General features: G+C 48.4%; 2 protein-coding genes across 2 annotated transcripts; one reads left to right on the forward strand and one right to left on the reverse strand.

Moving 5' to 3' along the window:
• Positions 1-9,458: 9,458 nt before the first annotated feature.
• On the forward strand, positions 9,459-10,734 carry LOC127297664 (uncharacterized). The gene is made up of 4 exons (XM_051327980.1): positions 9,459-9,601; positions 9,722-9,881; positions 10,069-10,503; positions 10,591-10,734. Exons 1-4 carry the CDS (start codon positions 9,459-9,461, stop codon positions 10,732-10,734), a joined length of 882 nt encoding a protein of 293 aa, XP_051183940.1.
• A 551-nt stretch (positions 10,735-11,285) lies between these two features.
• On the reverse strand, positions 11,286-14,900 carry LOC127349351 (RNA polymerase sigma factor sigF, chloroplastic). Its single transcript, XM_051375087.2, has 9 exons — positions 14,709-14,900; positions 14,211-14,628; positions 13,982-14,124; positions 13,733-13,854; positions 13,197-13,647; positions 12,824-13,054; positions 12,604-12,744; positions 12,270-12,467; positions 11,286-11,839 (listed from the first exon to the last, which is right to left on the reverse strand). The coding sequence occupies exons 2-9, from the start codon at positions 14,308-14,310 to the stop codon at positions 11,543-11,545; spliced, it is 1,683 nt and encodes a 560-aa protein (XP_051231047.1). The 5' UTR covers positions 14,311-14,628; positions 14,709-14,900; the 3' UTR covers positions 11,286-11,542.
• Between the last annotated feature and the right edge of the window lie 786 nt (positions 14,901-15,686).

The raw sequence follows: 15,686 nt of genomic DNA on the forward strand, positions 1-15,686 counted from the left end.
ACATGCTATCGTAGTGCAACCCTTGCATATCTAGCCGCCCTCACACCTATCTTAGGTGTGGGGGCGGCACCCCGCTTGATCATTATTTAGTAGATCCGATCCGTTACGGTTGCTCCTTGTTCTTTAAGGATTAGTTTAATATCTGCAATAGTTAGGCCTTACAAAGGGTTGGAGGATCCAGCGGCACGTAGGGTGTCGTTTGCTAGTCCTAGACAGGATGTTCCGGGGATCAACCTCGTGTTGGTTTTTAGGCCTTGTCTAGGATGGAAACTACGATCACCGTGCGTGGCCGCGAGGCCCAATCGTGAGTAGGATGATCCGATTATGCGGTGAAAACCCTAAATCGTCGTAGATCGTTTTAGCTTTATCTTGATCAAGCAGGACCACCATATATTCGTGTACCTCGTACGAATCATGGGTGGATCGGCTCCTTGAGCCGATTCACAGGATAACCTGAGAGCCGATCGAGGCTCGTATTTAATGTTTACGTGTATGCCATGCAGGAAACTAAGCGAGGCATCTCCATCACCTTCCTGATCAGGTATAGGTCAGGTGGCACGCCCTTGCATCAGCATCGGACGTGTGTACCAGAGGCTTTGCGGGCCGTCGCTCGGAGGGACCAGGGCCAGCCGCAGCCCTAAGTTGTTCCCGGCTCTACTGTGTTGCCCGTCGCTGCCCGCCGGTGGGTTTTGACCGCAACAGTGTCACATAAGAAAATTACCTAGGATATTATAGAAAAACTTATTGTGAAAGGTCTGAAAAATCGTGGAGACTAACCAACCCCATGCACCTGAAGACAGCGTACGCTTGACATACAACTGATAATACGATGTAATATGGGCTTCCGATTCCTAGCGGTTCCTTTTGCTATGTGCCGAATTGAGATGTGCCACGTCTCTTTATTTTATTTCAATAATGATCATTAAGATGCCAGAGATACAGCTATGAGTTTATAGTACTCCATTAAAAATATTATTAAGTGGAATTCAATGGCCTTATTCGTATCCTTTTCTATTAGTCCCACATTACATGCTTTCCGTTTCCAGCTTTCGCAAGAAGTCTATAAGACGGAAGTTTGTTAAATTCTTCACAAGACACAAGAGTGTTATCGAAAAATTACACCAAGATAAGCGGTATCGTTGTGTTAGTGGAGCAGTTTGTGATGGATGCACGGTCTGCAGGCGTTCTCCTCTTGCTGCTTCTGTGCTTAGGAAATCCAACTTTAGCAGAAGGTGAGTTTTATCTTTGTTATTATCATCTCAAGTAGATGTAAGTTTTCTACACGATAGGATTTTACGGGATATTACGGGCACCTTCACAAACATGTTGTGTTTATAATTTCCACAGATTATTGCAGCATAACCGATCTGGGCGTGCTGTTTTGCATCAAACCGCTTTGCATTTTGGCTTGTGGTAACTTAAGGAAGCAAGACGGGGGCTCGTACAGTGCTGCTCGGTGCCGTGGCAGCCAATGTGAATGCAAGATTTGCAACACTAAGTGAAATCGTATAGAATAATTGAACACGGATGTTTACTATGGATTCCAAAATAAAAATGTGGCGGTCCTAAGGCAGAAATAAATAATTCATCATGTTGCGTTATTTTGTATATTATGCTTTTGTCAACTCTTGCAACCTTTTTTTCTGTCCGAGAGGTCAACCTTGGCAATACTTTCTTGATTGCGGGAGGTCCAGTATCAACTACAGTATTACTGAATTACTATGATGATGTGAATTCGTCCGTCCAGCACATGCTTTTTATTTTCCTTTTGGGGGCACCGTTAAGGCGGTGCCCTTAATTAGTGCATACATGGGGACAAAACATAAGATATATTAAGGTGCCCTAGTTGTAAACAACCACAATACTCAAGAAAACGAAGTATTTCAGTGCATGACAAGAAGTACTGAAGTTTTATTAAATACTTGAGTTTAGAAAGAAAGAAAAAAAGAGCAGAAAACTGAACTTTTGACTGACGGGCAAAGAAAATGCAGCTTTGGAGAACTCATCAGTTTATAGGACCAGAGCATTGTCATGCCATGAAATAGGGAGCACCGCTCGCCACTAGCGGCTCACCTCGCACGACGGGGACGTCCGCCTGCATGCTCACCCTAAGAATAGCCGGCGCGTACCCCATATAAACACGGCGCGCGGTGCCGGTGAAGCAGCATCCATCCATCCATCGCCATAGCACACAGGCACACAAGCAGGCAAGCAAGCAAGCACTCACCCACCCAGTAAACCAACCGACAGACAGAATGGCCCGCGTCGCTCTCTTCATCCTCGCCCTCCTCGTGGTCGCCGTCGCGGTGGCGCCGTTCGCCGAGGCCAAAGGAAAGAAGGCCGCGGAGAAGAAGGCAGCCGAGGAGGCCGAGGCGCCTGCGCCGGCGGCGGACGCGCCCGCCGCCGACGCCCCCGAGGGATCCTCCCCCGCCTCCGAGCCTTCCCCGGCGGACGCACCGGAGCCCAGCACCGCCGACTGAGCGCGCGGCCCGGCGCAGAGATCGGTCGTCGGATCAGTTGGCCACCGCCGATGCGACACTCGATCTCCTTCTCTTCGCTGTAATTAATAATGCGCGCGCGCGTGGTGACCATAGATGCCGTCGCCCGCTCGAGCAGAGCTTTCTTTCTTTCTAATCTTGTTTTTCGCAGAGATCAAATTTTCCATTTCTTTCTTTGGCCAGCGCGCGCCATGTAATTACATTTCTCCTGTATCCGATGGAACGACATCGGATCGAGCTTTGGAATAATAATTGATTTCTTTTTCCTATATATAGCTTCCTTGTTGGTAATTGCACATTAGCTTTGAGTAATTTGGCAATGCTGCAGGCATCGGGGGAAATTGTTGCATGCATGTTTGGCCAATGAACTGACCCGACTTTAATTGTGACACCCTTCTGCCATGTCGAAAATAGCTCACAGCCCGTACACTAATTATATTTTCCACGTCAAGACGTGACATTTCATTCAGGAACTACACTAGAAGCCTTCATGGTTCTAGTGTAATTTTGTGGTTGAACACGTGGTTCGCTCTACTGAGACTGCCTTCATGCAATGACGATATATCCTAGATAAACTCGTAACTTTGCATGAGAAAGTCCATGAGCTACATCGCAAAGAAAAATGAACAGGATGATCCTTAAGATTGACTTTGAAAAAACATATGATAAAGTTAAGTCGTCTTTCCTTCAACAAACATTCGGGATGAAAGGTATTTCTAATGAGTGGCACGCTCTAATTCATAACTTCATTTTCGGAGAAAGTGTGGCCATCAAAGTCAATGAAACTGTTGGTAGATACTACTAGAGGAAAAAAAAGTTTAAGGCAAGGCGTTATCACCTATACTATTTAATATATAGTTGTTTATATCCTAGCTATTATTTTTGATTGCTCAAAAGCTCAAAGAGCAATTACCACCCCTCTAGATTTTGTGTGTTTGTTAACAACACGTGAATGTTGTTTATCATATGTGCTCATGTTTTTTCGATAAAGGATTCTTTATTACTTTCGGGAAAGCAATTACATCCAGCCTCTGCATAACCAGGATGCACACAGCTGTTCAAAGTGTCTGGATTCAGAGTATATAAAACTAGGCGGAATACATATCGGAGCGATGAATCATATAACGCCTAAGGTGTGGGTGGTGTTGCAATCCGTAGACTATGCTGTCACCCATGTAGGGGAAAAGTATCCCTCGCCGTAGCCTCCAACCGTGTACAGACCTCCGTAAATAGGTCTCGGTTCTCCATCCGCTGAAGAGGTAACCACAAACGGAGAATACCTGTACATCTGTAGATGACCTACAACAAAGAACAATTTTTATCGTTAAAAATCTTGTCATTTCTACTTAGCTAGAGTGCCCAGATAACTGCTAGCGCCCCCACCCTAAGAAGCAACTTAAACCTTGAATCGATACCGTGAAGCCAGTTGCCAAAGACATTGGCTACACTAGTCGGGGGATACAGGGTAGATGCTACTTGGATGACTGACCAAATAGATCTCGCAAAATGGCACTGGAAAAAAAGGTGTTTAATAGTTTCATCTTGGTGACAAAAAACACACCTAGAATTTCCATGCCAATTCCGCTTGACAAGATTATCTTTGGTAAGAATAACTCCGCGACGAAGATATACCATCCAAAAAATTTAATTTTTAATGGTATTTTCATCTTCCAGATTTTCTTATTATTATCAACCGGTATATCAGAATGAAGAATCGCATTGTATAAAGATTTGACTGAGAAAGTGCCATCTACATGAAGATTCCATCTAAATTCATCCGGTTCAGGTGATAGGTGAATATCTCCCAGCTATTGAATTAAAGCATTCCATGCCAATAGCCTTTGTCCAAGTAAAACTCGTCCGAACGTCACATTCGGAGGTGAGGTAGCCATTACTGTGGCAATGGTATCACCTTTGCGATGAACAATACTATACAAGGCAGGATACTGTTCACTTAAGGAAGCATTGTCTAACCAAACATCTTCCCAGAACCGTATCTGTTCTCCATTCTTAATAGAGAAAGTACAATAGCGAAAGAATACATTTTTTGTCGCCATGAGACCAGCCTAGAAGTGAGAATCCCCAGGTTTCCAAACCACTTGGAATAGCGCCTTCGAGCCAATATACTTTCTACGAAGAATAGTTTGCCAAATCCCATCCTCAGTAAGAAGCTTAAAAAGCCATTTACCCAGCAGAGCTGAATTCTTGACCTCCAGGTCATGAACTCCCAGTCCGCCTTGATCTTTGGGACTACAAACTACACTCCATTTAACCAGTCGATATTTTTTTTTCTCGCTGTCCCCTTGCCAAAAGAATCTGGATCGATAATAATCGAGTTTATGCAGAATTCCTTTTGGCAACAGGAAGAATGATAACATATATAGAACCATATTTGTCAGTACTGAATTAATGAGAACCAATCTTCCTCCGAGGGACAACAATTTACCCTTCCAACTACTAAGGCGTTTTTGTAATCTTTCTTCCACAATTTTCTATTCAGCAATTGTAAGTCTCCGATAATGAATCGGAATACCCAAATAGCGAATAGGAAATTGGCCTTGCCCACAACCAAACAACTCTGTATATAGAGTCATATCGTTTTGGGCATCTCCGAAACAGAACAATTCACTTTTATGGAAATTGATTTTCAATCCCGACAACTGCTCAAAAGCCACCAAAATTAATTTCAGATTGCGAGCTTTTTCGAGATCATGATCCATAAATAGAATTGTATCGTCGGCATATTTAAGGATAGATAAACCCCCATCAACCAAATGTGGGATCACACCTTCAATCTGACCATCAGACTTGGCCTGCTCTATGAGTATCGCCAACATATCCGCTACAATGTTAAACAACATCGGTGATAGCGGATCCCCTTGGCGTAACCCTTTTCGTGTTTGGAAATAGTGGCCGGTGTCATCATTAACCAGGATTGCCACACTACCTCCATACACAAAATCATAAATTAGAGCACGCCACTCTGGAGAAAAACCTTTCATCCTAAGTGTCTGTTGTAGGAAAGACCACTTGACCTTATCATACGCCTTTTCGAAATCTAATTTTAAAATGACCCCATTTAATTTCTTAGAATGCATCTCATGTACCGTCTCGTGCAACACTGCCACTCCATCAAGGATATTCCTTCCTTGCATGAAAGCAGTCTGTGATGGTTGAACGACATGATCCGCAACCGTATTAAGTCTAATGGTGGCCACTTTCGTGAAAATCTTGAAACTGATGTTTAATAGGCAAATAGGTATATATTGTTGAATCCTTTCTGCCTCATTAACCTTCGGTAACAAAATTACTTCACCAAAATTTAGACGAAATAATTCTAGTTGTCCTATGTGGAGATCACTGAACAAATCTAGAAGGTCCGATTTAATAGTATCCCAAAAAGTTTGATAAACCTCTGCTGGAAAACCATCTGGACCCGGTGCTTTATTGCATTCCATTTGGAAAATTGCCTTCTGAACCTCATCCTCAGAATAAGGTGCGGTTAGTAGGCCATTTTCTTCCATAGAAACTTGGGGTATGTCATCCGTTAAGTCCTCGTTAAGAGAAAAAGAACTTTCCTCCAGAGGACCGAACAGGTCTTTATAATAATTAGTAATGTATGATTTGAGTTGTTCGTGGCCTTCAATCACCCCTTCATCTTGGATGAGAGAGTGAATACGCTTTTTCCGATGTCTTCCATTGGCCAAGCCATGAAAATATCGCGTATTCGAATCACCTTCCAAAATGAATTGGGCTTTGGATCTTTGATACCATTTGAGTTCCTCTTCGCGAAGAAGACTCACCATATGTGCTCAAGTATGTAGGGATTGTCTTTGGCACCACGGATATTGATCCACCTTTCCAAAGTTCACCATCTGATTCTAGGATTGGCTGTGTGGGCTCTGCTTATGGTGTTATATGCTATGTTGAGTAGAAGTGAAGAAAGAAGAAGACAAGAGGAACGGGCTGGCAAAATCTGTGGGGTGGATTATCCGGCCAACCCAGGCCCAATCATCTGGCAACCCTAATCCAAGTACCCCAAGAAATGCGCTGAGAAGATGCCACGTGGGCAGAAAAATATGGGGAGAATGACAGTTACATCTGGCCCTCGGATGGCCTGTTCATCCTACCCAATACTGGTAGCTGGCAAGATTGGAAATCTTAGTGGGACGGATGGTATCTTCATCCGACCTCCTCGGATTAGACCTATCGAAGACGAAGAACACTCTATCTCCTCCATTGCTAGAAAGGTTTAATCACGTGGATCTCCTGGCCCTCCCTATCCAACCAAATCATCCCAAACTTTAGGAATTGGCGGAGGAGGGCCTGGTCTACCTATATACCAAGAAAATTCGAAAGCCCTCAACCTTTCCTTAGAGGATTTTAAAATCCTAGATCTCCTTAGTGGGGATCCTTGTTGATTGAGTGCATCTCGAGGATAGATCTTGTTGTGACTAGTTCGCGGTGATGTTGGGAGCCTCCTAGTTGTGTGCGGAGTTTTGCACCAACATTGTGTCTGAAGGTTAGCTGGCTCGACCGGTCTTGCTTAGTGGAGAACGTGGGTAGGCCTTTTTGTGGTGTTCTCACCGAGGAATACGGTGAAGCCTTTCTGGTGGTTGGCACATTTGTAGTGCCAAACCTCCTAAAGGTAGATGTACTTCCTTTGGGAACGAACTACTGTAAACATATCGCGTCTCGTTTCCGTTTGCTCCCCAATTGTTTTTCTACCTCTCTATCTTGCTCCTTTACTTGTTTTTTTCATTCCCTTGTTTGCATCACATCATATAGGTTCATCCTTAATTTACTATCAGGTTGTCACCTTTAGTTTATGCTTTGGCATTAAAAACTAAAGAAGACTAAAAATTTAAGTAGCGTGTATTCAGCCCCCATGTAGTCGCTCATAGGTCATTCAATTGGTATCAGAGCTAAGTTCTCATAGGCCTGCGAGTTTGAATTTGAAATCAAACTCGGTGCACGACTCACACATGCGTGTTTGAGACCTAATTGATTAAGACTCGGTAACCGACTGTTAATGATAGTGGTTGGTTAATAAGTCACGAGTCAGATTAGAATATCTGGAATTTAGAGTCTCACGAGATGGCCTCAATATGCATTATGAGTGGCACCACTTATAAGATAGAGAAATAGAGGGCGGAATAGCTTCTAACCCTGAATTTCTTACATTTCTATCAGAGCGAAGGTTTCGTCTCCGGCGATGCATGCAGAGTTCCGTTGGGTACTATGTCGTCTGTCATGTCCGCCCCCACTTAGTTTTGTTCCTGTGTATCTATATGTTTTCTCTTGGTTCCGGGCTTTATTCCGTTGTCACATCACGCCTCCATGCTCCTATGTCTGTTCTTGATTGGGGATTCCTCTGTGTTGCCTGTAATCCGGTGCCGACGTGTTGAGATATGTTGCGCGTTTGTGCGCTAAGTCGCTAAGGGCGCGATTGGTAGCTCGTATGGAGGCCAATCAGATCTTGGGGAACTGAAAATGTCATGATTGGATGAAATGGGTTGCAGCCGCATTATAGCCGGCACGCGTGTCAAAGCACCTCCAGGCCAGGCCCATGAGGAACACCTGAATCAGCTGTTTTCCAGAGCCAACCTCTTATGTGGCTCCCAACAGCGAAAAGGCTATTTCGACGACAGCCAAAAGGCGTCAACGCCTGCACGCGTTGGTGCGACCATGGAGATGACGCGGGGCGGGCTCCGGCACGCAAGAGAGAAAAGGGAGCGTGAGGATTTCGTGAGTGACCTTATTCGTGAGATCCCTCCGAACTTTTTCAAACGGAAGCAATATTTCTCAGAGCGGAACGAGAATTCCGATTTTCAGAATTACCGGCCAAAAAAAGAAACCTGATCCCACCATTCCTTTTGTGCGTTACCTGTTTCCAATTGCTTGTTGGACTGCAGGAGTCCTGGTTATTTCCGATTGGGTAGCAGACATATGCAGGTGATTTGGATTGGCAGGCGATCTTATACACGATTACGATTGCATACGGTTTGTTTTCACGGCCGGCACCGGAAGGGAGGGAGGAGAGTCCGTAGGCTCGCCAATTCCCTCCATAGACTGACTTCTATTCGTGGAGCGTCCATAAGAGCGTGGATGCGGTATTAAGTATTAACCCACCGTCCACAGCCCAGGTCTAGTCGCCATGGATCCAAGCAAGGTCAGCGGCGCCACAAGCAACTTCACCGGCGACGCCGAGCACGAGGTCGCCTCCTTCGTCCAGGACGCGATGCGCCTCGGCGACCCCTTGCCGCCGATGCAAGAGCAGCTGCAGGATGGGTACCACGTGGAGACGTCGCTCCGCTACGCCTACGCGGGGATGCAGCGTCACGCAGACGCGGCCCTGCCCGCCTTGCCGCCGGCGCTCCAGCGGAGGAGGCCGGATGCAAGAGTTCCAGGCCGTGCGACAGTTGTGGCCGCAAACGATGCAGCCCGCCTACTACCCGTACGAGTCCTCCTCGAGCCGCGCAGGGCAGGTCGGGTTCGCCGCCGCCAGTTACGATTCTTTCGTCCCCACAGACACAGAGTCCGACCCGGCCTCGTCGCCGTACAGTCTGAGCGCCGGCGCCATCCAATACCAGCCTGCGAGCAGCAACACCAGCACCAGCCAGTACTACTACCAGACACATCACGCTGTCCCCCACCGCTCTACCGACGCCTCGTACGTGCCGGACTACACGAGAGGAAGAACAAGAACCGTCATCCACCCCAGCGGCATCCCGTCAGCTCAACCGGTCAGGTGGCAGCCCCGGACGCTAGAGGAGACCCGGTCGGCGCTGCTCAGCGGTGCCCCGATGGATCTGCAGCTGGTGACGTTCCCCGACTCGGCGGCACACGTCGTCGACCTGCTCCTCCACCACAATGCGGACGGAGGAGTGCGCCGACGATGACCAGGAGCGTATCCGGCTCAGCGTGCTCGCCGGGGTGAGGCGCCGCGTGCACGACTTGATGGATAGCAGGGAGGGCCACGAGGTGCTGGTGGCGCTGCTGCGCGCCTGCGCTGGGCGGCACGCCGAGGTCCACGCCCTCGTCCATGCCGCCCTCGGGCGCCAACGCCACGCGCTGCTGCGACTCACCAACCACGGCTACTGGTACGAAAACTTGCACGCACGCACGCACGCATTTTTTGTCCTTAAACTAAATAGTAAAGGCTATTTTGATCAAAAAGCTTAACTGAACCGGCCGACGCCCGTGGTACGCATGCAATGCAGGGAGACGTGTCTGAAGGAGCTGATGACGGCGGCGGCGCCGTATCACAATCTGTGCGCGGCGCTGGTGCACCGCTTCCTGTCCGAAGGCGTGATGGAGCACGCCAATGGGGACCAACTCCTCCGGCACTGCTTCGCCACCATGCCTTACCAGCATACCATGGTAAGACAAACTCACTACTCCTTCCGATCTAAATTACTACATTTAGGTAAAATGTTGCATGAAATCTAACCATTCTTTAAATCTATAATAACAAGTTACTTGGATCGGAGGGAGTCACTAGATCCATTCAAAGTTAGTGGTGTCAACTAACACAAACGATCGACTCTGGAATTGGATACAAATACAGGTTCTAGTGGAGCACGCTTTGATCAACATGGGCGACATGCTGGAGTCGGTGTCGGGGTCCAAGTGCCTGGTGGAGTGCTACGCGGCAGCCCGGGGCGAGCAGCTCCGGGCATTCCAGGAGACCCTCCTCACGCACGCCCACATCATCGCCATGGGCGAGCACAGCAACTACTTCATGCAGCATGCCCTAGAGCACGGTGACGTCGAGACGAGGCGAAGGCTCCTGGACCGCCTCCTCGGGGACGGCGGCGGACTCGTGGAGCTGGCCCTCGACTGCTACGGGAGCTACGTCGCGGAGGCCTGCTTCCAGAGGACAGGGATGCCCTGCCGCGTGCTCGCCGCCCTGCTGCGCCTCCACGACACGCAGCTCGCCTGGCTGGTGCGGGGCAAGTACTCCAACTATGTCGTCCACAAGCTGCTCGACTTCTGCAAACACGTGAGTACTCCTAGTCTTCTTCTCGTCGATCTAGCTCCTATCATATATGTGTGCGTCTCTGAATCAACTCATTCTGCGCGCGTGCAGACATTCCCCGTGGAGACGATGAACCTGGCGTGGCGCATCGAGGCGCTGCCGCGGCACGTCACGGACGATATGTATGCCAGGAAGGTGATGAGGGTCATCAAGAACCTCTTCCCTCCTCGATACAACCGGATGTATCATGCCTAGTTCTCTAGTTGATCCTCTGTCTGTCCGCCCATGCTACACCCTAATCTGATGTTGATACTATATAGCTTGTGTAGCGTCTTGTAGGAGAGCTGTCTTATGTCTGTCTTGCGGCAATCGAAGGTCGCGTGTGTTGGTTTAATTTGTCTGTTTGGTTTGTAACGGTGTCAAGTTAACTTGGGTCGTCTGTGTGTGTGCTTGTGTATGTCCTAGCTAATATGTTGGACGGTGGGCACAACGTCTTTGTATCAACTAAACTATACATAACCATTCTATTTCATAGACATGATCACAAAGATCCTAAGACAGCAAGACTTGAAAGGTCAAAAGTTGTGTCATCTGGCACAATGATGGTCAATCAGGGTATTTGCTTTGGCTCGCCCAGCTCCAGCTGAAAACAAAAGCCGGATCTTAGCCAAGCTCACAGATGTGCCCATAGTCATTCAGCCAGCGGAAGGTAGTACTGTGTGACAAGTACCCACTACCTGTTTATTAATCCTTACAGTACCTGATGAACCAAAAAAAGAACGCAAAATATGTACTTGGTTACAAGGTATCGCAGTATCAGTATCTACCATAATTTTGCTGGGATTTTCTTTTACTTACAAGGGCAAGAAAGATGCCACTGAAAGTGCGCATGCTGACAAAATTCAGCCTCAATTCTAGACTTTGCAATGTCAGTGGGGTTCCTGCCTTCCTGGGAATGTGTACAACGCGGCAGCTACTTACATACATATACATGTGTGTGTGTTTCTTCTCCTCCCCTATTTTTCTGTATGAACAATGGAATCGAAAAACAGCAACAAGCAGCTCAGCCGTTCGAGGTGAGCAGATCCAGGTACACGTCGAACCCCTGCGTCGACACGCTCCGCTTCAGCTTATCCAGGGCCCGGTTCTGGAGCTGCCGGATCCTCTCCTTCGACAGCCCGTACATGTCCCCGATCACGTGGAGGGTCTTGGGCTCGCCGTCGTAGATCCCAAAACGGTGCTCGATGATCTCCTTCTCCCTGGTGCTCAGGATGCCCAGGAAGTCACGCACCTGCTGCCTCATCATCATCCTGTCCATGACGAGGTCGGGAGGCTCGATGTTCGGGTCTTCCGTAATCTCCTGCGGTGTTAAATATCAAAGCTCAGTTGATTCAGTCATGCAGCCATTTAGACCCTGATGGTAACTGAACATCGTGTTGCAACCCTGGCAGCCTACTTTCGAATTTGACTGTATTACTACTGCGGTGCATATTCCAGGTTTCCAGGATAAGCTTTTGGAAAAACCTGATATTTTTGCACAACAATTGATTTATTAATAATACAACAAAAAAATTCAAGAGTGATCAATTATACAGTCAAAAGTGCTCTGTTCCGCAGTTGTGAACCATATAAGTGAATCATTGGTTTAAAAAATCACGTTGTACAGTACTACTGTTTTTGGAGGCAGGTCCATAGAACGAGAATAAAAATAGGACCTATTGTGATACTATTACTGTTGTCTTCTTCGCTAATCTATTATGATTTATGAAGGTTGCAGGACATGGTAGTACCTGGAACGTGACAGCATCGTTGGACCAAACCTGATCTTGCATCGACTGTGGTTTTCTGGTTTTCGCTTTGAGTTTTGCCAGCTTCTCAATCGTGATGCCGGCACGCCTAGCTACATTTAGATTAGTAGGCTGCTCCCCTTCCAAGATGCACTCCAGCCTTGCTTTCCCCACCTTTTTAAGACGTGCATAGACACTCTCCTGCGATTATAGCACAAGAAAACAAGGTCACACCACCGCACCAGAAAATTTGTAGCTCCCAGAAAATAGTAATGCCAGATTAAATGAAATCGTCTACTCAAACTTGGATTCAGGACATGGTAAATTCAGGTCATACCGGCAACCGAATCAATCTTGAGTGCTTGAAGATAGACTTTTTAATAGCTTGACGTATCCACCAATAGGCATATGTCGGGAACCTACATCCCTTGCCCGGATTGAATTTCTCAAAGGTCTTCATCAACCCACAGCATCCGTCCTAAAATCAATAAACATTTACAACATGGAACATGATGTCAAATATAGGTTCTGCAGGAGCAATGTAACAGAGTGAAAACCTGAACAAGGTCCTCGATGTCAAGGCCATATCCCTGGTACTTCCTAGCTACATGTATCACAAGCCGGAAGTTGGAGCGAGCCATCTTCTCCCTGCAGCGTCTTCCGACATGTATCGAAGACTGCAGGTCCTTGCAGCTCATTCCTACGGCCTGAGCCCACTCCTGAAGAGTCGGCTCATGGCCACATTGCTCTTCTAGTCTACGTTGGGCCTCCTCTAGTTTCATAAGATTCTGCCGAAGTTACCAAATCTCTGAATTAGCAAGCTGAAATATTGTCTGGGCATCAAGTACAGGATACAAAAAAAAAGGACAGGATACAAGGTGTTCTAAGGCGTTCTAGAGGAAGAAAAATAGGAACTGATAAAAGGCATGCCTGTATCTGACTGAACAAGTGTTTCTCTTCCTTTGCCGTCAAGAATTCTGTGGTCTCTGGATCCCGTAGGAACAACCTGAATGGCTCGTCCGGCCCCAGAACTCTGCCATACTTCTTCGACTTGTCCTTCCTGGAGTCGGCAACGCCGCACTGAACATCACCGCTTGATGCTCGAGGAGCATTGCGTTTCTTGGACCTTCTCTCGCGCAGCCGCGTAGACCGAATGAACACCTGCCCATTGCCCAACAGCTTCTCGTATGGGTGCGACTCCACACTGGTGGAAAGCATCAAGCTGGGTGGCACTTCCAGTTGGGTAGCAGAAGTGTCTGTTTCATCTGCTAGAAACGCCACCTTCTGCATCAAAGAAGCTGAGGTTGCGCCGAGACCCAGTCGCGGACCTGATTCCGGTGACGACGTTGAAGTGCTCAAGAGAGTAGAAGTGTCCTTTTCACTGCCAATGTTTATTCAGCTGGGTTCAGAACACAAGGAGAAACAATTTGGGCACAGGAACGCAATTAGAGACTGCACATCATTACCCAAATGCCTGCTGGTAAATCACTTGCCGCTGCAGGTCTCGCAGGTAGCTCTCGAACTCGCCCTCTGCCCCCTCCTCTTCGCCTTTGAGCCTCGTCTTCCCTTGGGTGTGCTGCTCCAGAGCCTTAAGAGGAGAACATGTAAGAAACTGAATAAATCAGCACTGCCAACCATTCATTTAAGTGAATGATCCTCTTTCTACGCGCATTTAGCTAAGCTGTCGTGGATGGATGGATGGACGGGCAACCAACCATGTCCAGCAGGAACTCCAGCAAGGCCTTCTCGCCCTTGAGCGACACCGAGCCTTGGACAGCCTGCTCCTCGGCGGCCACCAGCGACGGCGAGTAGTGGCACGCCGTGGACGCCCGGCCGGCGTTGTCGTGTATCATTGGAACTGCCATGTTAAACCAGAGCAGCGTGAGAGCCAGTATACCAGAATCAGAGGAAGGCAAGAGCGTGTATGTATAAAGATGTACGTACCTGAGGTGCGCGAGGGGGATGGGGAGGAGGCGGCGCCCCTGAAGTTTGGAGAGGAGGTGGGGAAGAGGGGCGACGAGAGGAGGCTCCGGCTGGAATTCATGGAGGGGAGCCAGGATCCTGGGCGAGGCTGGCTGGAAGAAGAAGCTGAGCGCACTTTGTCTGGTTCAGTGTCCTCCCCTCCTATCCGTTTTCATCAGAGGTCAGCTATTTATTGGTCAGGCAGATGGTGGTGACTCGATCAGCAGATCAGCCATGGCTTCCTTCCCTTTTTACTACCTACTCCTATGCTCCAGCTGAGCTTCAGTCCAGCTGAGGAGAGCAGTGAGCAGCAGCAGCCGATTGATTTTGATATGGAGGAGGCCAGGATAAGGCGAGCGAGCAGCGCCATGGATTTTCTCTGCCACGCCGACCCCACACACTGTCACGTCGGTGATTCACTCCATTATTTCTAAATATTATACTGTACAGTAATCAAGATTGAAACTTGATTTACTTCACCTGCAAGCTCGATCTCGCCGGGATGCGCCGCGCCGTCCCGCTCGTCCTCGGCCTCGACGGGACCCTCGCTGCAGGTGGGCGACGCTTCACGGCGGACGGCGTGGCGGCGTACGCGGCGGTGAGTGGCGACCGCAACCCGGTGCACCTGGACGACGCCTTCGCCCGCTCCGAATCCGCCGGCGCCGCGTTACGGCGCGGCTGCCTCGTCCACGCCATGCTCGCCGCCTCCATCCATGTTCCCCGCCCTCATCGCCTCCCATCATCCCTCTCTGGCATTCCGCTAGTACCAAATTAAGATCCTCACGCTCTTGCGACCTGCTAGATTATAAAAGCAGTGACAACTCCTGTGGTAACACAACTCTGCCATGTTGGTCTAACTGAATTCACTCGAAAAATCAATTTTTTTTATGTCCGAATTCTGAACCTCACCAAACAGTAATTACCACCAGAGCAACACAGCAGAATGAGACGTCAGACCAGGCCACATAGACATCGCCAACTTCACAAGGGCGCCTTTGGCTCTCACGTGCCCCGTAGTTTTTGGGTGTTTGGATGCCCGGTCGTCTCCACATTGTTGCACAGCATGGGTTATAAAGCAACTTTGGGACAGATCTGGAAGAAACGTCCACTTTGACCGTTTTTCTAGGGATAGGCTCAGACGCAACGAAAATTGACAACGCCGTTTTTTCAGGCGCTCGGCTGCAGCATAGCGCGAGAAGGCGAAATCCTAGCGGCGTTGCGCGGCAAAGGTAGGGGTAACCTCCCTCTTCGGTTACCCTCTTTATTAGCCCCTTCCTAAAATTTTCATTTTCCCAATTTTCGCACCGGCGGCGGCTGTGGCAACCGAGATCTGGCATTGCGCATCTGACCCTGGCCGTGGGCTGGATGAGGAGCTCCTCCCTTCAGTCTCCGGCGCCAAACCAGGGTCGTTGTTTGTCGTTGCCTATTCGACGGTACTCCAGAGGAGGGATCCTCAAG

This window comes from Lolium perenne, chromosome 4 (assembly GCF_019359855.2).
Source record: "Lolium perenne isolate Kyuss_39 chromosome 4, Kyuss_2.0, whole genome shotgun sequence".
Taxonomy (NCBI): domain Eukaryota; kingdom Viridiplantae; phylum Streptophyta; class Magnoliopsida; order Poales; family Poaceae; genus Lolium; species Lolium perenne.